Source organism: Enhydra lutris, unplaced genomic scaffold, assembly GCF_002288905.1.
Source record: "Enhydra lutris kenyoni isolate GAN:26980312 unplaced genomic scaffold, ASM228890v2 scaffoldscaffold22, whole genome shotgun sequence".
Classification (NCBI taxonomy): Eukaryota; Metazoa; Chordata; class Mammalia; order Carnivora; family Mustelidae; genus Enhydra; species Enhydra lutris.
The window spans coordinates 12,219,781-12,244,407 of NW_019154106.1; the positions used below are offsets into that span (position 1 = coordinate 12,219,781).

At 37.3% G+C, this 24,627-nt stretch overlaps 1 protein-coding gene across 2 annotated transcripts in view; it reads right to left on the reverse strand.

The window, feature by feature from the left end:
* Window positions 1–24,627, reverse strand: part of LOC111149425 (ZFP91 zinc finger protein) — a 51,315-nt gene that overhangs the window by 22,139 nt on the left and 4,549 nt on the right. For both annotated transcript variants that reach the window (XM_022506467.1, XM_022506466.1), the window contains exon 2: window positions 23,087–23,115. In XM_022506467.1, the coding sequence (XP_022362175.1) occupies window positions 23,087–23,115 (29 nt within the window). The remainder of the gene's footprint in view (window positions 1–23,086; window positions 23,116–24,627) is intronic.

The following is a 24,627-nucleotide window of genomic DNA, read 5'->3' on the forward strand; positions in this document are numbered from 1 at the left end:
CTTTAATAATAACTTAAAAAAAACCAAAACCACAAAAATAACAAATGTTGGGAGAGATGTGGAGAAACTACAACTCTTGTACAGTGTTGGTGGGAATGTAAAAGGCTACAGCCACTGTGGAAAACAGGCAGTTCCTCAAAAACAAACATAACATTACCATATAACCCAGCATTTCCACTCCTAGGGATGGTCCCTCAAAATTGAAAACAGGTATCCAAACAAACTTGTACATGAATGTTCATTTCAGTACAATTCACAAAAGCTAAAATGTGAAAATAATCCAAATGTCCATCAAACACTGAACAGAAACAAAATGAAGTATATCCATACAGGAGCATATTACTCATAAAAAGGAATGAAATACTAACATGTATCAACACATGCTACAATATGGATGAACCTTGAAAGTACCATGCAATACAACAGAAGGAGACATGAAAGTCATATGTAGACATCCACTTACACAAAATTATCAGAATAGGTAAATTCAAATTAATGTTTTTTTTCTTCAAATTAATGTTTTAAGATAAATGAGGTAAAAGCAGATTATCTTTGTTAGAGGCTAGGGAGGGGGGGTAATAGGGAATGACTATTTTTAATGGCCTTGGGGTCCAGTTTGGTGGGGATAAAAATGTTTGGAACTAGATGGAAATGATGCTGTATAACATTACAAATGTATTAAATGTCACTAAACTGTATGCTTTAAAATGGTTAATATTGGGGCACCTGGATGGCAAAGTAGGTTAAGCACCACACTCTGATTTCAGTTGTCATGATCTCAGGGTTGTGAGATCGAGCCTGAAGACAGGTTCCACAGAGGATGTGGAGCCTGCTTGAGATTCCCCTGATCTCTCCCCTGCTCTCTTTTTCTTTCTAAAAAAATAAAAAAATAAAAATAAAATATAAAATAGTTAAGTTTGTTAATTTAATCTCAAAAAATCCCAAAAGGCACTGTCAGTCTCCAACACCAGAAACTGACAACCAACAGATAACCCATATATTAGGATAAACTATCATGACCAGATAGAATGGAACCAATTTGCTTTTGCATGGCACTTTAAAGACAATTTCTGGGGTGCCTGGGTGGCTCAGTGGGTTAAGCCTCTGCCTTCGGCTCAGGTCATGGTCTCAGAGTCCTGGGATGGAGCCCTGCATTGGGCTCTCTGCTCAGCAGGGAGCCTGCTTCCCCCTGCCCTCCTCTGCTTGCCTCTCTGCCTACTTGCGATCTCTGTCAAATAAATAAATAAAATCTTAAAAAAAAAACAAACAAACCATAATTTCTAGCTGTTTCTCATAATAGCAGTTGACAGGTTCCTTGATATATAATAAGAAAGAAGAAAAAAACCCACAATAGCCTAAGTGAAGGAAGACATCAGGTAAACTACTGTCTGAGCAACGTAACATGTAGGCACAGAGAATACAACCACATTCTTGAAAGAGGAAGAAGGGACAAAGAAAGAATGGTTATACTATAATAAAGACAAAAAGATACTGACACTAATGGCAGGAAAGTTACTCCTAATTCTTTTGGGTAGCAAAAGATGAAATGTAACAGTAATTTATCTCAATTCTACAGCAACAGATAATTCTTTCAAAATAACCTAACTCATCAAATTACAAAAGATGAGAGCTACTTCACCATGATAAAACACTTCAAGTTAGATGGGCTATCCTAGTATGATCTAGTTCTCCTTCAGACTGCCCTAGTCTTCTAACTGAAGCTTAGAGAAATTAAATGACTTGTTCAAGATTACAAAGCTAACACTGATTGTGGGGTAAAAACAGGGAATAGCTGGTAAACTGGAAAGAAACCACAGTAAAATTCTTCTCATTTCTATTTAAATATTTACATTTTTTGCCTGGAAAACTAAAAAATACTTGACAAATATTAAGTGCCTGACAGTATGATAATATTTTTCAAATTTAGTTCCATAACTCTGTCAAGTAATTTTTATTCTTGTTTGTATAGATGAGGAAAGCACGTAAACTAACTTTCCCAGCCTCACAAATTAAGCTGCAGAGCTGGGATTTGAAGCCAGATATATCTAAGTTCAAAGTCTGTATTCTTTCTATTATACCACTCCCAACCATATAAAAGAAATAGGAAAAGTGCCAGTGAAGGGCTTTATTCAGATTTGGCTCACAACCACTCAGCAGAAAGTTCAAGGTGTCAAGAGAGGGTCTCATTCATGCAATAAATTGGCTTAAAGACTACAAGAATTATTCCATGAAAGTGAATTTTTAATCTAAAACTGCACATTATTGTTTCAAAACAGAGAAATAGAAGGACTATTTTATGATTAAAAACCAGAACAAAGCTGAGAGATTTTCAAATTTCAATTAGGAAATTAAATGATTAGTGTATTTCAATCTGGTTTACTTTTTTTTTTTTTAAGATTTTATTTATTTATTTGACAGAGAGAGAGAGTGTGCACAAGTGGGCAGAGCGCCAGGCAGAGGGAAAGAAGTAGAAGCAGGCTCTCCGCTGAGCAGGGAGCCTGACGCCAGGCCTGATCCCAGGGCCTTGGGATCATGACCTAAGCCAAAGCCAGCCGCTTGACTGACTGAGCCACCCAGGCACCCCTGGTTTACCCATTTTTAAAACAACAAGACTATGTGTATATGTGTGTGTGTGTGCGCACACATATGTGTAAATACTTAGATTTTTCTTTCTTGTTCCAGTCATTTTCCTCACTACTTACTATATCTATGCTTTTATTTTCTTTCTTACCTATTCCTTACCTATTCTTTCTTACCTTTTCACTGGAACACCAAGAGAAAGAAAATAAAGGTTAAAAAAATACTAATGAGCATTTATAAAATTTCTATGGATCTTAAAATTTCCGGTCAAAAAATGAAAATCACAAACTAAGCTATTAATTTTCAAAGTACAGTCATTAGGTGAATTAGTTCTGTCTCCTAAAAACATTAAGTTAAGAGACTTTGCTTAGGGGCGCCTGTGTGGCTCAGTGAGTTAAAGCCTCTGCCTTCGGCTCAGGTCATGATCACGGGGTCCTGGGATTGAGCCCCAAGTCAGGCTCTCTGCTCAGCGGGGAGCCTGCTTCCTCCTCTCTCTCTGCCTGCCTCTCTGCCTACTTGTGATCTCTGTCAAATAAAGAAAATCTAAAAAAAACAAAAAACAAAACAAAACAAAAAAGAGAGAGAGACTTTGCTTAGACACAGGTTTGAGAAAAGGATATACTGAAAGGATGTATTGAAAGGATATATTCTTAATACTGTCACTCTGAAAACTAGTGTTCATTAATTGAATAGTCGCTATAGCTCAAAATTTAACATTTAAATTTGAATAAATATGGCTGGACTCTGAAGGATGAGTAAGTGCTAGCTAGGTGATAGATGGGAAGTAGGAAGGAAGAGCACATGCAAATGTCATGAGATGTGGACTGAAAGTAAGAAGACCAATATGACTGGAGCAGAGAGAATAGGCCAGAAACTGTCATTTATACCGTTGCTGAAAAGGCAGGAAAATGTCTAATAAAGAAGGTCCTTGGGAAGACTGCGTGGCTTACAGTCGGTTCAGCGTCCAACTTTTGATTCTGGCTCAGGTCATGATCTCAGGGTCACAAGATGGAGCCCTGGGTTGAGCCTTGCATGGGGCTCTGTGCTCAGCATGGAGTCTGCTTGAGATTCTCTCTCCTTCTGCTCTCCCAGCCCCCCCCCCCCCGCCCCGGCTCAAGTGCTTTCTCTTTCAAATAAATCTTAAAAAAAAAAAAAAAAATCAAAGATCCTTGAAGGATTTTATATTTTATCCTAATAGCTACAGAAAGCCAGAGGAAGAATTTAAGTTGAAATGTGGCATGATGACATTTGCAATTTTAATGTTCACTCTGATTGCAGGCTACAGAATGACCTGTGTGTGGGGGGCGGGGGGGGGAGTGGATTCAAAGAGATCTAGTTAAAAGTCTACTGCAATAGACTAGGCAACAAATAGCTTGAAAAGAGTAATAGCACTGGGGATCTGCAAAATACTTAGGAGACAGACCACAGAGGACTAAAGAATGACTTCATAAAAAGACAAAGAGGGACAGAGAGAGAACATGGATTTAGTTTCTAGATTTATGACCTGGACAATTGGACAGATGGTGAAAGAACTCACAGAAAAAGACCAGGTGTCTTTTGTTGTTTTGAGGAAACAGTAGAGAGAATATGTATTCCAGCCTGGACAAGTTCAATCTGAGATATCTGCTGAGTAAAACATCAGTGGGTCTGAAGTTCAGAGGAAGGGGTCTGGGCTACCTACATACAAAGGGGAACTGACATCATCATGTCTGATTATAGTGATATAATCTAGATTTAGCATCTTCCACATACAATAATTTTCAACTTTCATGAAATATGTTTTTAGGTATTCCCAATATTTGCTTATTCACTGATTCCTCTGTTCCAGAAGTAGTTTGTATTATAAAATCTATTTAAAAAAACTAACCATAGTACAGTTTTGCTTTGTTCAGTCTTTTAATCCATTCTCTCCTAAGTAGTCTATCATCATTTTGATGGTAAAATGTAGCACAGCAGAGTATCTGGGCATGTAAAGACTGTTGTACTGAAGTACGGGTATGACAGACAATGAGCATACATTCAGGAAAAGGAAAAAGCACAACAGTGCTGCAAAAACAGAAAAGCTTAGAGATAACGGGGGTTCGGAAATACTACAGGGAGAAATCTGGGAGTCCACCTAAGGAGAATTGTGAGCAATAAGGCTGAGGAAATCCACACTGTAGAGGTTCTGAATCCAAGCCTAAGAAATCTGAAGTTAGACAGGCATTAGAGAATCTCTGCAGGTTATAAAGTAAGAGTTACAAGACCTGAATAGAGATCAATGTAGCACACGGTGAATTCATAATAGAGGAGCGGTAGTTTGAGAGTTGCAATTAAGAGAATGAACTGGGATGCAACTGTACTGCATCTAGTTTTACTAAAGACCTGACTTAAAAATTCTAATAGATAAAAGGTTGATAGACCTGAGGTCAAGTCTGGGCGGGGGGGTACACAAAACAAGAAGATCCTGACCATGCTGAGATGCAGAGGTAAGAAAGAAAGAGGCATCATGGCTATACGACCTCTGGCCCTGCTATTCTACCACAACAGCTGTTGTTCAGGTTCCCAATGTCTTCCATGTAGTTTGACATTTTTCAGTTCCCATCTTTAAATCTTTTTACAGTTGGCTTTCACGGCATCACACTTCCTTGGTCTTTTCCCACTTCCCTGGTTTCCCCTTTTCGGTCTTCCTTGGTAGCTTCTCCTCCTCCTCTGTCCTTTAGATTTAAATGCCACAACTCAGTCCCGGAGTCTCCTCTTATTCTTTATCATTCTCTCCATAATCTATTTTTGCCTGTCAAACAGTATCCGTCTTAACAGCCACCTTCCTAGGGGTCTCGGTATCTACTCAGTAAAGCAGGACGGTGGTACTTTAATAGGGAGGCACTCGCCATACACTGGGAAAGAGTTGCCTTTTAATAATTAAAGTACAAATCAATATACAATGAAAATACAGCACATACACAAAATCACCTAAAAATGGATTTAGCACATGAGCTAACCTAATTAATGATCAAAATAATAAGGAATATTAAAATGTGACTGCCACTGTTCTAAGTAGTTCACTGATTCATTTTACATTGAATTCTCAATACTCTCATTAAGCACTCATTACATACTTTCTCAATTTTACAGATAGGCAAACTGAGACATGGGAAAGTTAAGAAAACTTCCCAAGGTCACGTGTTAAGTTCAAAGCAAAGCAGAGTTCAAATCCATTTTGAAGACTATGCTCTTTAATGGTGATACTCTCACAGTAAAGAAACCTTGAACTCAGTTCTGTCCTCTATCTTGGCATTCTGCATCATTATCTCTAGATCTTGCACTTTGGTTTTGATACCAATGTTCCTTTAAAACTGCTTTTACCGGGACGCCTGGGTGGCTCAGTGGGTTAAGCCACTGCCTTCGGCTCGGGTCATGATCCTGGGGTCCTGGGATCGAGTCCCGTATCGGGCTCCTTGCTCGGCAGGGAGCCTGCTTCCTCCTCTCTCTCTGCCTGCCTCTCTGCCTGCTTGTGTGTACTCTCTCTCTCTGACAAATAAATAAAATCTTTAAAAAAAAAAAAACAAAACAAAACTGCTTTTACCAAGGTCAACAATGTTGAGCAGGACCTCTCACCTTTGTGTGTCATGGACTCCTCCGGAGGATGTGGTAAAGCTTATATACTCCTTTCTCAGGATTATTATTTTTTAAGTGCATAAAATAAAACAGGATTTGAAAATAAGACAAAGAAAACTATAATGGAATATAGTTAATCCACAGATCCCTTCAACAAAAGCTAACGATACCTTTCTGTTCTTAATCATGTATAATCTTTTGGTAGCATCTGCCACTACTGTCCCAGCTACCCCATCCGAAAACTTTAAATGCTTTGCCTTTCCTTCATTTCTACCATTTGTTCTCCCTGGACCTTTCATCCTTCGTGGTCTCATTTGGGCCCTCCATACTCTTCTTGAAATGTTGGTGTTCACAGGCCTGCTTCTCTTTTTACCGAAAATACCTGCATGACCTCATCCACTCTGAGTTCAAGTACTGTCTAAAAGCCCAAACTTTTATAACCAACTATCTACTGGTCATCTCCTCTTTAACTTTAGACTTTCGTGAAACCCGAAGTGGAAGATATAGCCAAGCTGTGTCCAGACTCCTGACCCAGATGAACTAAGAGATGACAAACGGGTGTTGTTTTCAGCTTGTGGTAATTTGTTACACAGCAAAAGAAGACTAATCCAGTGGTCAGACATCATGGTTCTGGCAACACATTTAGAAAAGGATGCATGAGTTACCAAGTAACCTGATGCTAGGAAATGTTGGAATCACTAATTCTCCATCTCCTAGAATCTTTTTTCCTAAAGCCATGTTAACAATCAACTTTCTAACCCTTTGGTTTTACTGCAAAGCCCAAGATTTTCAGTGATACAGAAAGTCCAAAACAACAGAATACAAAGAGTTCTGGTGATAGAATATAAGACGCAAATGTGACACAAGCAGAGGTTTGAGAGGCACTTTTCCAAGTGAGGCTTGCCCTTTTGGAAAGCTGCCCAGAGACTGCCATGTTAGTAAGACACTGCACTAGCCTAGTGGAGGATGAGAGGCCATAAGGAGGAAAACCATGGTGCTGGCTCACAGCCAGCACCAACTGCCACACATGCCAGCGTACCCATCTTGCCCCGTCCAGCCGTTTCAGCTGTTATGTGACTGCAGCTGCCCAATGAGCCCAGAAGAACAGCAGGAAAACCCCCGGCCAACCAAAGAACAACAAGAAATAAAACTATATTAAGATACTAAGTCAGGATGATGTATTCTAAAGCGAAAGATATAACTGATAGTCTCAACTTTCTCATCTATAAAATTATGAACTCTTGAGATTATCTCCAACATAAACATTATGATTTACTCTTTCACACTTCACATTCTCAGATATAAGAAACAAAACAACAAAAAGAGATATGGTGGAATGTTACATAGATTTGATGGAATTATGAGGAATATTATAATTAATCAAGGTTTTAAGTTTTTTTTTGTTTTGTTTTTAAAGATTTTATTTATTTATTTGACACAGAGAGAGATCACAAGCAGGCAGGGAGGCAGGCAGAGAGAGGAGGAAGCAGGCTCTCCGCACAGCAGAGAGCCCGATGCGGGGCTTGATCCCAGGACACTGGGATCATGACCTGAGCTGAAGGCAGAGGCTTTAACCCACTGAGCCACCCAGGTGCCCCAAGGTTTTAAGTTTTAAATATCGTGCAGGGGAACTTCTATTAAACACAGCAGATTGAAATACATTTTTTTGTCTGTTTCCTTCTAAAACATCATTAAAATGACAGAAAAGAACTAAAAGTGACTAAGAAACACAAAGTCAAAGGAACTCAAAAGGAGACAAAAGTTCTATGATTTCATTTCAACAAAATTTTAGAAGACCAAAACGTGGATAGTGATAGACTCTATACATCAAGTAGAGTTTAAACTTACACTAGAAGGTGGGGAAATAAACAAGTAGCAAGCAAGCACACACACGTATACACTCTTAGCCACTTCAGAAAGAAACAGGCATCAGAGTCACAAGATGCCTCTGAAAGAGGGCGCAAAGAGTTAAGACTGAAAAAAAAGAGCAGGTGGAAGGTTTGAAAAGTAGTTTGAACACCCAGACCCTTTCATCCCAAGCTGCCTGCAACTATCCCTCCTTTTGAGCAGAGGCTTATGATTTAGGAAAGGTTGAACTAGACGTGTTCTGGCATCAAAAGTTTCAGGTAAGAGTAGAGGTGAAATATTATCAGAGAATAGGGGTAATTAAATGGAAGCAAAAATAATAAATGCTAAGGACCCTCCTCACTGATCTCCCACCTACCTCATGTAACCATAGATACCAGAATTTCTCTCTGAAGAAACAGAAATAGCCTATGGAAAGACCAGGCCCACATCATCCCTTTATAGTGGACAGAAGTCTAATCTATGCATACAGACCTCCCAATCAGCATTTTAGTACTTTACTCTAAAAATCAGAATTCAGAGAACACCCAAAACTTGATGAAAATTTCTGAGAGGCTCAAGAAACAAATGGAAAAACAACCTGAAAGAAATGGGCAACTCAGGGAACAGAAGGAAAAAAAAATATGTATATACATTAATATGTCCTAGGATGGGAGGTAAGTTTATAGTTAAAGAATATGGGCACCTGGGTGGTTCAGTTAATTTAACAGCTGACTCTTGACTATGCCTTGGATGGTGATCTCAGGGTCATGAGATCCAGCCTGCATTGGACTCTGGTGGTAAAGGATCTAAAGCAGATTCCTCAGTAGGGAATCTGCTTTAGATCCTCCCTCTCTTCCTCTACCTCTCCCCTAATTCACACTTGCTCTCTAAAATAAATACATCTTTAAAAAAACAAACAAAAGTAAAACACTCAAAGAAAACTCTTGGAAATTAAAAACATGACAGCAAGAATTAAAACCTCGAAGAAAAGGTGTTAAGCTGAGAAAACAACAAGAACAGAAAGGGTTAAGAAATGGGATAAAAGATCAAATTAAACAGAGAAAGCAAAAATGACAGTTAACAAATAACAAAATCTGCTATAAACTTCAGACATGAATTTTAATTTAGTGTCATTTATGTGTTGTGTGTCAACTTGGCTAGTGTGATGTTGTGATCTGTAAGAAAAATATATATTAGGTCTTCATCCAAACCCTTGCAATTTCCTGTTAAGAGTGACAGAAGTGTTTCTTGTCATGTTAATAACGTGACTTTCTGACCCCACCTAAGGAAGGTAGGTTGCCAGAAGGTTGAACTTTTATTTCCCTCCCCGACCCTCCCCACTACCTCTAGAGAGACAAGGGCCTGGGGGATGACTGGAACACCAACAGCCAATGACTTAATCATGACCACAATGAAGCCTCTATAAAAACCCAAGACAGGGTTCAAAGAGCTTCCAGGTTGGTAAACACATGGAGATTTGGGGAGAATGGCATGCTTTGACTGGGGAGGGAAATAACACCAGCTACACCCCAAGACCTGACCTTTACTGCCTACCTGCTTGTACTCACTGACCTTTGTCTCACATTTTTTACTTAAGCTCTTTCTAACTTATCTCTTAACTCAAGCAAATGGAAACCGAAACCACCCCTCAAGCAATAGTGACTGTCCAGACAAGACCTCAAGCCAGTCGGGACCACCCAAACCAGTTTGAGTCTACTCTTGACTTGCACCTGCCCAGATGGACCATGGAGTAACCAACCCCTAAAATGACCAACAACTGTTACCTCATTAAAATACTAAAATCTCTGCCCAAGGAGCACAAGCCTCATTTCTGTAACATATACGTATAAGCATGTTTCCTTAAGGTACATATATGGCCTTCACCAGCCTCTACATATGATAAGCTTTCTCTATCTAAATATTCATCCTAGGGGCGCCTGGGTGGCTCAGCGGGTTAAAGCCTCTGCCTTCGGCTCGGGTCATGGTCCCAGGGTCCTGGGATCGAGCCCCACATCGGGATCTCTGCTCAGCGGGGAGCCTGCTTCCCTTCCTCTCTCTGCCTGCCTCTGCCTGCCTGTGATCTCTGTCAAATAAATAAATAAAAATCTTTAAAAAAAAAAAAAATAAAATAAATAAATAAATATTCATCCTAACCCCAAATAAAAGGAACCCATTCACCCTTACTAGGAGCATCACAGCTTTGGAAGTTTTTCTCTGAGATCACCTTATTTGTTGCAAATAAAGTTTCTTTTCTGTAACAACTTACCTGGTGTAGCTTCTATCTGTGACTCATCAAGTATCCAACTCATGTTAGTTCAGTTAGTGAAGCTTCTTGCCCTTTTCCCCCATATCTTGCCCTATACATCTCTTTCACCTGGCTTTTCCTGAATTAGTTATATCCTTTTATAATAAACCAGCTACTTAATAAGTAAAATGTTTCTGAGTTCTGTGAGTAGCTCTAGCAAATTAACTGAACACAAGGAGGGGGTCATAGGAACTTGTGATTTATAGCCAGTTGTTCAGAACAGTAACAACCTGGACCTCCTACCCGCATCTGAATGGGGAGTGGGGGAGCAGTCTTCTAAGACTGAGCCCTTAATCTATGGAATCTGAGGCTATTTCCTTATAGACAGTGACAGATTTTTTTTTTTTTTAAGATTTTATTATTTGAGAGAGAGTGCGAGAGGAGAGAGGGCAGTGGCAAAAGCAGACTCCCTGCCGATATGGGACTGGATCCTAGGACTCCAGAATCATGACCTGAGCCAAAGGCAGTACTTAAATACCTGAGCCACCCAGGCGCTCACAGCGACATAATTTGGTTGAATTCTTGGATATACTGCTGGTGTCTGAGAATTGCTTGGCTGCTGTGTGGCAAACCACCTCCTCTCCAACCCTGCCTAGTTGTTTGGTCAAACAGCAGTCTAAATGTTTCTGTGCAGGTCCTTTTTTTTAGATAACATTTAAATCAGTAGACTCTGAGTAACTACGCTCTATAATGTGGGTGGGCCTTATCCAATCAGTTGAAGGCCTAGGAGCAAAGATTTCATGAAGTTTAGTTTTAAGATTGCAAGACCACCTCTTTTCTGAATTTCCGGTCTGCTGATTTGCTCTGTGGATTTTGACAGCTGCCACAATCACTTAAGCTAATTCCTTAAAAAATAAACCTTTTTCTGAATACTTCCTATTAGTTCTGCTTCACTCAAGGATCCCAACTAATACTAATACTCTGGTACTGAAAGTGCTTCTATGGGAAGACAATCCTTTTTTCAAATTTCATAAACACTTCTAAAATTTTAAATCCAGTATAATTAAGATACAGTGTGCTATTAGTTTCAGGTATATAATATAGCAGCAATTCCACACATTACTCAGTGCTCATCATAGTAAGTGTATCTTAATCCCCTTCATTCTCTGGGGACCCACCTCATCTCTGGTAACCATCAGTTTTTTCTTTTTAAGAATCTGGGTTGTTTTTTTTTTTTTCTTTGTTCATTTCTTAAACTCTACATATAATAAAATCCTAGGATAGCTATCTTTCATTTATTTCACTTATTAGCATTACACCCTCTAGATCCATCCATGTTGTTGCATATGGCAAAACTTCACTCTTTTTTTAATGGCTCAGTAATATCCCATTATATATGTATATATAGCCACTTCTTCTTTACCCATTCATCTATCGATGGACACCTGAGTTGCTTCCATAATCTGGCTATTGTAAATATTGCTGCAATGAACACAGGGATACATGTATCTTTTTGAATTAGTGTTTCCGTATTCATTGGGTAAATACCCAGTACTGGAATTAACTGTATCATCATACAGTAGCTGTTTTTAATTTTTTGAGCAACCTCCATACTGTCTTCCATAGTTGCTGCACCAGTTTGCACTCTTGCCAACACTACAAAGTGTTTTTTCTCCATATCCTCACCAACACTTGTTTCTTGTGTTTTTGATTTTAGCCTTTCTGACAGGTGTGAGGGGGTATCTCTTGCCTTTTTTTTCCTCATTGTGGTTTGACTTGCATTTTCCTGACGATGAGTGATGCTGAGCATCTTTTCATGTGTCTGTTGGTCATCTGGAGGTCTTCTTTGTCTACTCATGTCTTCTGCCCATTTTTGTAAACTGGATTTTTTTGGTGTTGGGTTATAGTTTTTTATATATTTTGGATACTAAAACTTTACTGAGTATGTCATTTGCAAGTATCTTTTCCCATTCAGTAGACTATTTTGTTGATTGTTTTCTTTGCTGCACAGAAGCATTTATTTTGATATAGTCCCAAGAGTTTATTTTTGCTTTTGTTTCCCCTTAGGAGACAGAAAAAAAGTTGCTATGGCCAATATCAGAAAAATTAATGCCTATGTTCTTTTCTAAAATTTTTATGGTTTCAGGTCTCACATTTAGGTCTTTAGTTCAAGTTTATTTTTGTATATGGCATAATAAAGTGGTCCAGTTTCATTCTTTTGCATGTAGCTATCCCAGTTTTCCCAACATCATTTATTAAAGGGACTGTCTTTTTCCCATTATATATTCTTGCCTCCTTTATCAAAGACAAATTGGCCAGAAAATCATGGATCTATTTCTGGGCTCTCCATTCTGTTCACTGATATATGTGTCTATTTTGTGCCAGTACCATATTGCTTTATTATAGCTTTGTAGTATAGCTTGAAATCAGGGATTGTTTTACTTCCAATTTTGTTCTTTTTCAAGACTGCTTTGGCTACTCAGGGTCTTTTGTGGCTCCCCACACATTTTGGGATTATTTGTTCTAGTTTTGTAAAAAAATAAATAAAATAAATGCTGTTGGTATTCTGATAGGGACTACATTAAATCTGTAGATTGCTTTTGGTTGTATAAGACTTTTTAACAGTATTTGTTCTCCCAATCCATGAGCATGAAATATCTTTCCACTTATTTGTGTCACTTCAATTTATTTCATCAATGTGTTATAGTTTTCAGAGTACAGTCAAGTCAAGGAGTAAACTGGTAAAGTTTACTCCTGGTATTTTATTATTTTTGGTGCAACTGTAAATGGGACTATTTTCTTAATTTCTCTTTCTGCTACTTTATTATTAGTGTCTAGAAATCCAATGGATTTCTCTATGTTGATTTTATATCACAGGACCTTACTGAGTTCATTTATCAGTTCTAACAGCTTTTTGGTGGAGTCTTTAGGGCTTTAAGTATCTGCATATAGTGACAGTTTCACTTTTTCCTTACGAATCTGGATGCCTTTTATTTCTTTTTCTTGTCTGAGTGCTGTGGTTAGGACTTCCAGTACTATGTTGAACAAAAGTGCTAAGAGTAGACATGCTTATCTTGTTCCTGATCTTAAAAGTGCTGTTTTTCACAAATGAATATGATGCTAGTTGGGGCGTTTCATATATGGCCTTTATTCTGTTGGTTTGTTCCCCCTAAACTTTCTTTTTTGAGGGTTTTTCTCATGAATATTGTACTTTGTCACATGCTTTTCCTGCATCTATTGATATGATCATGTTTTTATCCCTTCCCTTACTGATGTGATAGATCATGCTGGTTGCTTTGCAAATACTGTGCCAGCTTTGTGTCCAAGGGGGAAAAAATCCTACTTGATTGTGGTGAATATTTTTTAAATGTATTGATGGATTCAGTTTGCTACTATTTTGTTGCGGAATTTTGCATCTATGTTCACCAGATATATTGGCCTGTAGTTCTCTTTTTTTGGTAGTGTTTTTATCTGGTTTTGGTATCAAGGTAATGCTGGCCTCACAGAATGAATTTGGAAGCTTCCCCTCCTCTTCCAGTTTTTGGAATAGTTGAGGAAGAACAGGTATTAACTGTTCCTTAAATGTTTGGTAGAATTCACCTGTGAGGCCCTCTGGTCCTGGACTTTTGCTTGTTGGGAGTTTTTTGATTACTGATTCAATTCCATTGCTGGTAATCAGTCTGTTCAAATGTTCTATTTTTTCTTGATTCAGTTTTGGGAGGTTATATGTTTCTAGGAATTTATTCATTTCTTATAGGTTGTCCAATTTTTTGGCATTTAATTTTTCATAATATTCTCTTATAAATCTTTTGTATTTTTTTAAAGTAGGCTCTATCCAATGTAGATCTCAATATGGGGCCTGAACCAATGACCCTGAGATCAGATCTGAACTAAAATCAAGTTAGACAGACTGACAGACAAGTTAGACAGACTGAGCCACCCAGGTGCCCCAGTCCTTTGTATTTCTGTGGTGTCAGTTTTGTTTCTCCTCTTTCATTTCTAATTTTGAGTCCTCACTCTCCTTTTTAAATGAGTCTGGCTAAAAGTTTACCAATTTTTTTGATTTATTTTTATTTTTTATTATTTTTACTTATTTTAGAGACAACGCATGCACACATATGTGAGCAGGAGAAGGAGCAGGAGAGAGAGAATCGCTAACAGACATTCCGCTGAGTGCAGAACCAGAAGCCAAATGCGGGGCTCGATCTCACAACCTTAAGATCATGACCTGAGCCAAAATCATGAGTCAGATGCTTAGCCAACTGAGCCACCCAGATGCCCCTAATCTTGTTGACTTTTCAAAGAACCAGCTCCTAGTTTCTATTTTTGTCTATGTCTACTCTGCTCTTTATTTTTTTCCTTCCTACTGCTGGGTTTGGGTTTTGCTTGTTCTTTTTCTAATTCTTTAGGTGTAAGCTTGGGTTGTTTATTTGAGATTTTTTTTGCTTCTTGGGACAGGCCTGTATTGCTATAAATTTCCTATTAAAGAGAATTTTGAGGATGAGTTTTCTGAACTGGTTCTGGGATTTCTGGAATTGTTTCTTTGATTAGATTTAAAGGCACTAATGACTCTATTTTTCAGTAGTAAAGAGAACACTGAACGTCAACTGCATGATATAGCAATAAAAATAGGTAAAAAAATCACCAATACATACTCCTGATCAAACACTTATTAAATAAGAGACAAAGTTCTGGTTATCATGTATTCGCTACTTTAGAATATTTCAAGCTGATTAAGATGAAATTGGCTAGCTGCTTCTAAATGCACTGGACAAAGTTGAGAAACACAGGCATGTGCTGAGGGACTCAAATTCCAAGCTGAAGCATCACATAAATGACCTGAACATTTCTGTGCCTGTCCTGAAAGAAATCCCTACTTCCTACAGCTGTAGAGCTGAGACTGCTGGAAACCAAACCACACTCTCACCAAGGACGACGTGGGTACAGGCACTGCGGAGCGCCATCTACTAGCAGCAGAGACCAGCAGTAAGTCCCTGATAGAGTACCATTCCCCAGGATCATCAGCCAGCTCCGTAATGGCAGGTTCCACTCCATTATGGAAGTGGCAATAAATCAACACCCTGGATATGGATTTGCCTTCCCTGCATACAGTGCTTCTGTAAAAAATACCACTTATGGACTCACAGAATGCCTTATCCCAGTCATGGTTTTCCACACAGCATTTCCTCTAAAGAAGGAACTCACTTCTCAGCAAATGAAATGCAGCAATGGACCCATGCTCATGGAATTCACTGGTCTTACCATGTGCCCCACTGTCCTAAAGTGGCTGGCTTGACAGGATAGTGGAATGACAGTAACAACATTGTTGAGATTGTGGAGAAACAGAAATCCTCATCGATCACTAGGGAACACAAATATCACAGCCAGTATGCAAAACTCTTTGCCAGTCTCTTTAACATACATTTACCATATACAATCTAGAAATTTCCCTCATAGATATCTACCCAAAAGAAATAAAAACATCCACTCACACAAAAGCTTGCCCATGAATATTCATCCTATCATTATTCATGATGGCTAAAAAGTAGATTAACTGAGGGACAAACCAAATGGAGTATTTCCATACACAGAAATACAACACAAAGGAATGAAATACTGATACGTGCCACAACATAAATTAACCTCAAAATTATGCAAAGTGAAAGCCAGACACAAAAAAACAAAAAAACACATATTCTATGTACAAGTCCATTTATAAAATGCCCAGAGAAGGAAAACCTGTATGGATAGCATTACACACTTGAAATGGGTGTGAAAATTATATATTAATAACATATGCAACACATCACTAGTCATAAAGGCCAATAACTAAAAGCTACCCAAATACTAACCAACAGTAAAATGAATAAATCATACTTCCACACTGGCCTACAACAATGAAAATGAACAATCTCTAAAAACACAACCTAGAGAAACCTCGCATAATGCTGAGCAAAGAAGGCCTACCTAAGAGCACATACTCTATTTTTCTATATATGTAGAATCAAGAGAAAGGCAAAAAGAGATTTGTGCTGTTCAAAGTCAGAATGCTGGTTATACTTGGGGGTGGTCGATCAGGTTCTATTTCTTGAGCTGGCTGATGATTACATAACTGAGCTTGCCTTGCGACTATTCACAAAGCTGTATATTTATGACAAGTATCGTATTTATGACAAGTATCTGCATATGTATCGTATTATCTTAAAAGACTTTCAAAAATATCACCTGTAATCCCAGAAAAAACACTGAGAATTATCAAGTGTCCTTTAATCAAGAACGGGTTAAACAAATTATAGGATATGCATGTATAGTAGCCGGGGTTGGGTACCCACCAAGTATCTGTTTTACCCCTTCCTCTTTCCTTAAACAATCAACCCCACTCTTAGAAACATGGTGGGGTTCCCGACCAGTGCAAGCTTAAGGCTTTCAAAGTGCAGTCTGTCAACTCCTAAGTTTGCAAGGGCAAAACTCTCCAAAAACAAACAAACCAAACAAATGTACTGGAATTTTGATTTGGATTAGATTTCACGTGTAGATCAAAATGGGGAGAAATGACATCTTAACAATATTGAGCCCTCAAACCCATGATGGTACATCATTTGTTCCATTTACTTAAGTCTTCAATGTCACTCAACAGTGTTTTGTACTTTCAGGTCTTGTGAGATTTATCCCTAAGTAATTCATATTTTTTTATACTACTTAAATGGTATAATTTGTTCATTTTATAATTTCAATGTTTTGTTGAAATATATTTTGTTTAGGGGCGCCTGGGTGGCTCAGTGGGTTGAAGCCTCTGCCTTCGGCTCAGGTCATGATCCCAGGGTCCTGGGATCGAGCCCCGCATCGGGCTCTCTGTTCAGCAGGGAGCCTGCTTCCCTTCCTCTCTCTGCCTGCCTCTCTGCCTACCTGTGATCTCTGTCTGTCAAATAAATAAATAAGTAAAATCTTAAAAAAAAAAAAAAAAAAAAAAAGAAATATATTTTGTTTGAAATATATTTGTTATTAATATATAGAAATACAATTGATTTTTTTGTATGTTCATCTTGTATCATGTGAGGCGGCATCAAAACACCTTGCAGGGGGCGCCTGGGTGGCTCAGCGGGTTAAAGCCTCCGCCTTCAGCTCAGGTCATGATCCCAGGATCCTGGGACCGAGCCCTACATCAGGCTCTCTGCTCGGTGGGGAGCCTGCTTCCTCCTCTCTCTCTGCCTGCCTCTCTGCCTACTTGTGATCTCTGTCAAATAAATAAATAAAATCTTTAAGAAAAAAAAAAACAAAAAACACCTTGCAGCTTTTGCCTTCAACCTTTTTGGAACACTGCTCTGAGACCACCATGACATGAAAATGTCTACACTGAAAGACCAATGAGGAGGAGAGGGAAGAGCCCAACTGAGAAATAACAAATTTTTGTATTTTAAACCACTGAGTTTTTGGATAGGTTGTTATAAATCAACAGATACCTGACAGAATTTAGGGCGAGTCACAGTAAAGAAAAGAGGGTTTAGAAATTCCAAAAGAGGCAAAGTCACAAGCAGAATCAGCCAATAAGAAGCTAGGATACAAGCTGGGAGCTTAGCAGATCATGTATAGGCAGAAGATACAACCACAATTACCTCTAAGACAATTACTTGTACTGAATCTAAAGGGGTCTTTGCCTTTGCCTTGATGTAGTTAGATCAATCTGGCTAGTTTAATTCAGAGGAGCTAGATCCTTCTTGGACTTAAAAGGTCAAGTGGCATGACAGCAGAGCTAATTCCTTTTTGTCAGAGGTTCTTGTCCACTCCTGCTTCAGTTTACTTCCACCAGGGCATTCTGTTGCACTTCTCAAATGGTTGCACTTCTCAAATGGTTATGGCAGGAATTAGATCTCAATATAAAATAATTACTATATATTACAAAATAAACTTACAAGGGTTGTTTGAGATGGTTTCTATATAAGTTGAATCAGAATAGGTGAACTGTTACAGAATTATTTCTTTCTATGTAAGGGACAGAAAGACTCATTTATCTGAATCATAAAATATCCCAAACTGAAGTGAGCTGATAAGCCCACTTACTTTCTAAGCCCATGTCACAATCCACATATATGTGAAGTATGTCTGTACTTCTAGAAAACTAGGATGGAGTGGAAGAACGACAGGAGGCCAAGATATTTGAACTAAAAATGGTTTAAAGGACATGGGGCATTCCCAACAAGGAACGAGATGTCTGAGTAGATCATTCTCATACTGAGAGAAATAACATAGTTCCTGTTACCTTAAGAAAAGGCCTAGAAAGCAGGATAGACAAAATGCTATACATACTGTCAGCCATTTGAGACATGAACATTATCCTAACAGTCAGAAACTCCAGTTTCTGAAACCTGATCAGGTGTATTTCTATAATTAGCTATATTTGTTTCCCACAAATAATTAGTAAAGTCCATTTTGAAATATTCCAATATCAGCAATATTAAGAAGTTAAGGAAAATGAGGCTCTCTTTTTTAAACTTTTATTTAAGCCATTTCAGAAGAGTATGATTTATTTGTGAAGAATGCTTCCGTTAAAGGTGATCGTACATTGAGAGTTAAGACTGAAACTAAGTATATGCCTTTTTTAACCTAGTGAATCTCCTTCCAGAACACTTCTATTCAAAACCAGTGAGACTTTAGTTTAACTAGGGAAACCAGGTTATCGCCAAGGAGACTCAAAATCTTTCAAGAAAGAATTGTGAAGATAATGTCCTGAGTAACTTCTCAGATCACCCTTTTGTACAAAAACTAAATGGTAAAAATTATAAATTAGATTTTTCTCAACGGAGTGGGAAAAACCGGTAGGAATGACTGTTCTATATATTTAAGAATAACAAAAATGTTGTTTAAGAGTACTGGAAATGACAGGGTAAGAAATAATCCAAGGTATTCTAAAATAGGAAAAATGAAATACTCTGATGAAATCAAAACTATAATTGATAAAAGTAAATAAATTTTAATTTTTTAAAGGAAGAAAGGTGCCTGGGTGGCTCAGTCGGTTGCGTGTCTGCCTCTGGCTCAGGTCATGATCTCAGGGTCTTGGGGCTGACAGGCTCCCTGCTCAGCAGGGAGTCTTGCTTCTACCCCTGTTCCTGCCCCTCCCCCGGTCATGCTCTCTCTTCCAAATAAATAAAATCTTAAAAAAAAAGGAACACAGAGCTATTATCTATAAATTAGATCAATGAGAACAAAAACTGAGGATGTGATCCAGGAAAGAATTATCAAAACAAGCTAATATTTTAGTAGTGATTCCAGGAAATATGTTGATCATAAACTAAATAAGCCAAATAGTCAAAGCTCTAAACAATCTAAGTAAATTCCCAGATCTATTATGAACTTATTTGCTGACTCCATCAAGGCAATCTTACTACCCCATCCATAACAAGAGTAACTAAAAATAGTAAAATGATTTTAAATAAAAGGTGAGACCCAGAGTTTAATACAATCAAATTTTCAAACACCCAGTACTTCAAAATATTTTCTAAAAATTCTAATTTTATGAACTATCCATTAAAAGAGGGGGGCTATCTTACAGTCAATTAAGTTAGGTAGTTACTGCATATTGTGGTATTTATATTGCCTTTTTAAAAAAAAGATTTTATTTATTTGTTAGAGATATGAAGTGTGCACAAGCAGGGGAGTGGCAAGCAGAGGCAGAGGGAGAAGCAGGCTTCCCACTGAGCAAGGAACCCTGTGTGGGACTTGATCCCTGGACCCTGGGATCATGACCCGAGCCAAAAGTAGACGCTTAACCACTGAGCCACCCAGGTGTCCCAGTATTTATACTGCTTATTACTCACAATCACGATCTCTTGAGAGGTCCTGCAACAAATAAACTAGCACACTGATGACTCAAGCACCTACCACATTTGACTCTAATACTATTCCATGAAACATGTGAAACCCACTCTAGTAAACATTAAGATATTATAGTCTCCCTTTTTTAATAAGGATTTATCTTGTACAGTTTCAGGTGGAGTTTTGAAAGTGAAAGAAAATTAGTGGATAAAGTAATACTAGAATAACTAATAAACTACACTGAGGCAAACTGTCGCTGTACTTCATTACCATAAAAGTAGTACTGGTTGAAACCAGAGAACAGAAGGAAAACATAAAACCAAGTTAAAAGGACCCTGCCAGGCTCCATGCCTCAAAATTTCTGCTAACACTCTTGGAAGCTCCACTGTGATGACGATAATCCTCTGGCAGTGGTAAACTAAGCTTTCATGTTTTAAGTTTTGCCCTTTTTGCTTCTTCTGTGTGGGATGCTCTTCATCTGGCTATCGTGTATTCAAGTCTCAGCTCAAATGTCGCCTTCTCAAAAGAGGTCTTCCCTTGACATCTTAACTTCATCAAACACTGTATCACATTATTTTTATCAGTTCAGTGGTGCTGGACACATAGTGGGATGTTCAACAATTACTTATTCAATGAATTAATAAATTATATGAATATATGAATTAATAAACACTATTTTTGCAAATGTCCATTTGTTTTTATATATACCCATCAGGATTAAATAAATACAGCAAGAACAGGGACCACTATTATTTCAGTGTGAAGAATGAACATGCCACTTTGCAACTTAATAATTCTAAAACAATAGTGAGTTGTTTCTTGTGTGTGTGCAAAACTATTTGTTCAAACATGTCAAAGTTTGTGATTTTTGACAGAAGGAAAGTATATAATTTCAAGTCATTTGGAGTAAATAAGAACAATCCTGAAAACAAAACAAAAATCCTGAAAACATTTTATCAATATCCATCAAACAGAGCTAGCTGTACCTCTACAAAATATCAAAACCTGTTTAAAGTTTTGAAAAAAACCTCAACCTCTGAAACAAGTACAAGTTACTTCAGCTAAAATTCAGCAGACTTAACATGAAAAGTATTCCTGAGTAGCAGAACAACTTTCTGAGAAGTGACAAGAAAAAGGAAGAGCTAAAGTGAATTCTAAATATTAAAGAGCGCAGGGAAATGTGACCATCACAGCCTCCATTTCTTTATTCCCTGATCTAGTTGTTTAAATGTATGTGGTACCTATATAGTATTCGAAGTTGAACAGCTACCATAAGAGCTGAAGAGATGAAGACGGGAGATGAAGATGAACCAAAAGAGATGGAAAACAGGAGCCGCATGGGAGTACTTTTTCAAGATTTTACAAATAGCTACCTTTTACTGCGTGTTCACTGGATTCCAGGTAGTGAATTATTTGCAATAAAAGGCAGAACTTGAATTCAAACCCTGAGTTCTAACTCCAGATCCAGAGCATTTAACAAGTGAATTAGAACGGGACTGATGTTGAGACTGACATTACCCAGAATGCAGTTTTAATCTTACCACAGCTGCACAACTACCTAACAAGCCAACTTTTCTGGTTTAAGAAATCTACACAAAGAGCAATTAATTCATCTCCAACAGGGATTCGAAATTTCCACCACATCCTCCAAGTTCTCCTCAAAGCAACCCAAATAATTCCTTTATACATACTCTTTAGACACATGAAGTAATTTTAGCTGGATAAAGGCAGGTATGGAGGTTTTGTCCTTTGTTTTAATAAAAACTGCTGTGGTACTTGATTCCACCTGTCTCTACATTTCCATCACATCATAACATTTCAAAATGATCTCTAAATAAGGAGCACAGGACCTTCCATTATTGGCAGACATATCCTATTTTTCAAGCAACAGCAGCAACAATACCAAGAATTTGCTAGACAAATTGGTCAGGCAAAGTTTTCTCACAGAAAAAATTTGCCTAGAACAAATACTTCTGCCTAGTAAACTATGAATACCAGCCTCAGATTCTAAAATTCAGAGAACAAAGAAACCGATCCCTGATAGCTAATTATTTACAAAGCAGCCACCAATTCAAGTTATTGGTTCCTAACCACAGTCTCATTCTTCCAAGTAGCATAAAATCCAGGTTTTAAACTTGCCTTATACGTGTTATATATTACATATTCTCAAAGCATTCTTTGTGAAGGGAAAAATCTTAATTTTTTTATTTATAAACACATGCACATATACAATAAACTGGCCAACCCTCAGATATTAAGTAGATCTGTCAGACATAAGAAATGAAATATGCTTAGGAAGTTTATCTACTCAAGTTTTAAGTAAGATGCTGTATATTTGAATTTAACATCAAGAAATACAGCCAATAACTACATATATGAATATATTTTATATGAATAATGAAAGAGGTAAAGCATATTAGGGGCAATTTTAATAACCCCAATCTGCAAAGCCAGAATGAAATCTTTTTAAAGAAGTGCTTTAAAAGAAAAAGGTGGACATTAGCTTTCCTTTATAATCCAGATAAGCAGAAGACTACATTTAATATATATATTTGGTTTGGTGAAAAACAACCAAATGATCCCATTTAATTATTCACCAGGCTGAAATCTTAGAACACTTTTCTTTCCACATTCTTCAAACTGCATTTATAATTCGAGTCTCTACCAGTACCAAGATTTTGTCTAAGCTTCACGCTGTGTTGTGTATCATTTTTCTCCTAGTTACTTTATTACAAATGCAAACAGCTAAAAACAAATTATAATAAACTGACATTAAATAATCTGATTTCCCATCGCTAGGTTTCCAAATAATGCCAAATGTTTCACTAGCCCACAGTTATTAGCTACACAGGTTCTAACTACTCCAATTATTTTATTTTACTAAATGAAGGTCACTTTAAAATGGGAAGATCTGAATTATCAGGCTGGAGATTATTCTATTTCCTATCCGATCATAAAATAATCAGTGTTAATATATACGACAGAGTAAGAATGACCAAGTCTTACCTTTGTCAGTTGTTACTTTGTCTACACATCTGAAAGAAATGAGAACCAAATATTAAATGAACAATCTTGCATACATTCCTAAAACACAGATATTTATCTTTCAGGTTCATTTTCAGAGTGATGCAGAACACATCTAGAGTAGTGTGGTCAACAGAACTTTCTGCAGTGATGAAAATATTCTATATCTGCACTGTCGAATATGATAGTCATGTGTGGCTACTGAGTGCTTGAAACAGCTTGTTTGTAATTGAGGATTGTGAATTTTTAATTTTAATTAATGTAAATTTAAACAGATTATCATGCAGCTATCCAGTCTGTTAGCATACAGCTAGAGTAGCATTCAAAAAGTTTTTAACTGCAAAAAAAAAGTAATACAAAGAAAATATTGATTTTGTTTTATTAAGTGGGTTATATAAGAAAGTGTCCTTGTCTTACCAAATGCAGTAACTAGGGGTGAAATAATGTTTGAGATTTTCTCTAAAATACTTCAGGAGAAAAAATAAAAAGGCACAGGGAGATAAAGGTAATAAGCATGGCAAAATCTTGATAACTGCTAAATCTAGTGGTAAATACTGGGCATGGGCATTTCATTGTATTTTTTTTTTTTTTGTTTTACTTTGTGTATACTTGATAATTTTCATAATAAAAATTCAATGAACCTAACAGAAAACCCCAAATTATTCATTTACTATACCCAAGTCAAAATCTATTTCTACAAAGGCAACAGACTGGACCTCAGAAATTAATATAACTTGTACTTTACAAGTTAGCAACAGTAAAGACTCTAATGTGTTATAGACTGTTAAAAAATGTTGTTGTCATGTTTTTAATTTGGTAACATTTCTTTCATTCATAACTGTTAAGCACAGTATAACTAACCTCTACCCTGGAGCCATTAACCAAATTCAAAAGTCCACAGGTCCTGGATCTTTACTATAAAGATGACACATGGTATCTTGAGCTGGTACGAAGTGTTTTTGTTTTTGTTTTTTGTTTTATTTTTTTTAAAGTAAACTTGATGTAAATGAGAACTGTTACGTTACAAAAGAATATCCAAGTAAACAGAGATGCAATGTAATACAAATTCTGTTTTCTTTAGAAAGAACACCTGTCATTTTCTCATTCCACTTTCTTAAACTCCGGGTATTACTTTATTTTAAATTATATCATCAATGTCCTAATTAATAATTAACAGAAGACAACCGATCATCCTAACTCTAAAGAGAAGTATAGATGTAATACCTAAATACAGAAACATTACACAATAAACTTCCCTCCAAACACCTTTTGGAATGGGAAGATGTTTCTATTACCATACTGATTTCCCTGGGAGGAAAACTTAAGAATTTTAAACTTACAGAACTGGAACTTTCTCCAAAGAGCCACAAAAGCTCTTTCAATTCAGAATATTACTGCCTCTTAATTCTCACTATCCATGATGTTCACCTTTTCCGTACAAAATGATATACCAAGAAAGTGTCACTCGAAGGTCTACTACTATTTTACCTTATGCAAGAAAACAAAACAAAAATGGAATTCCA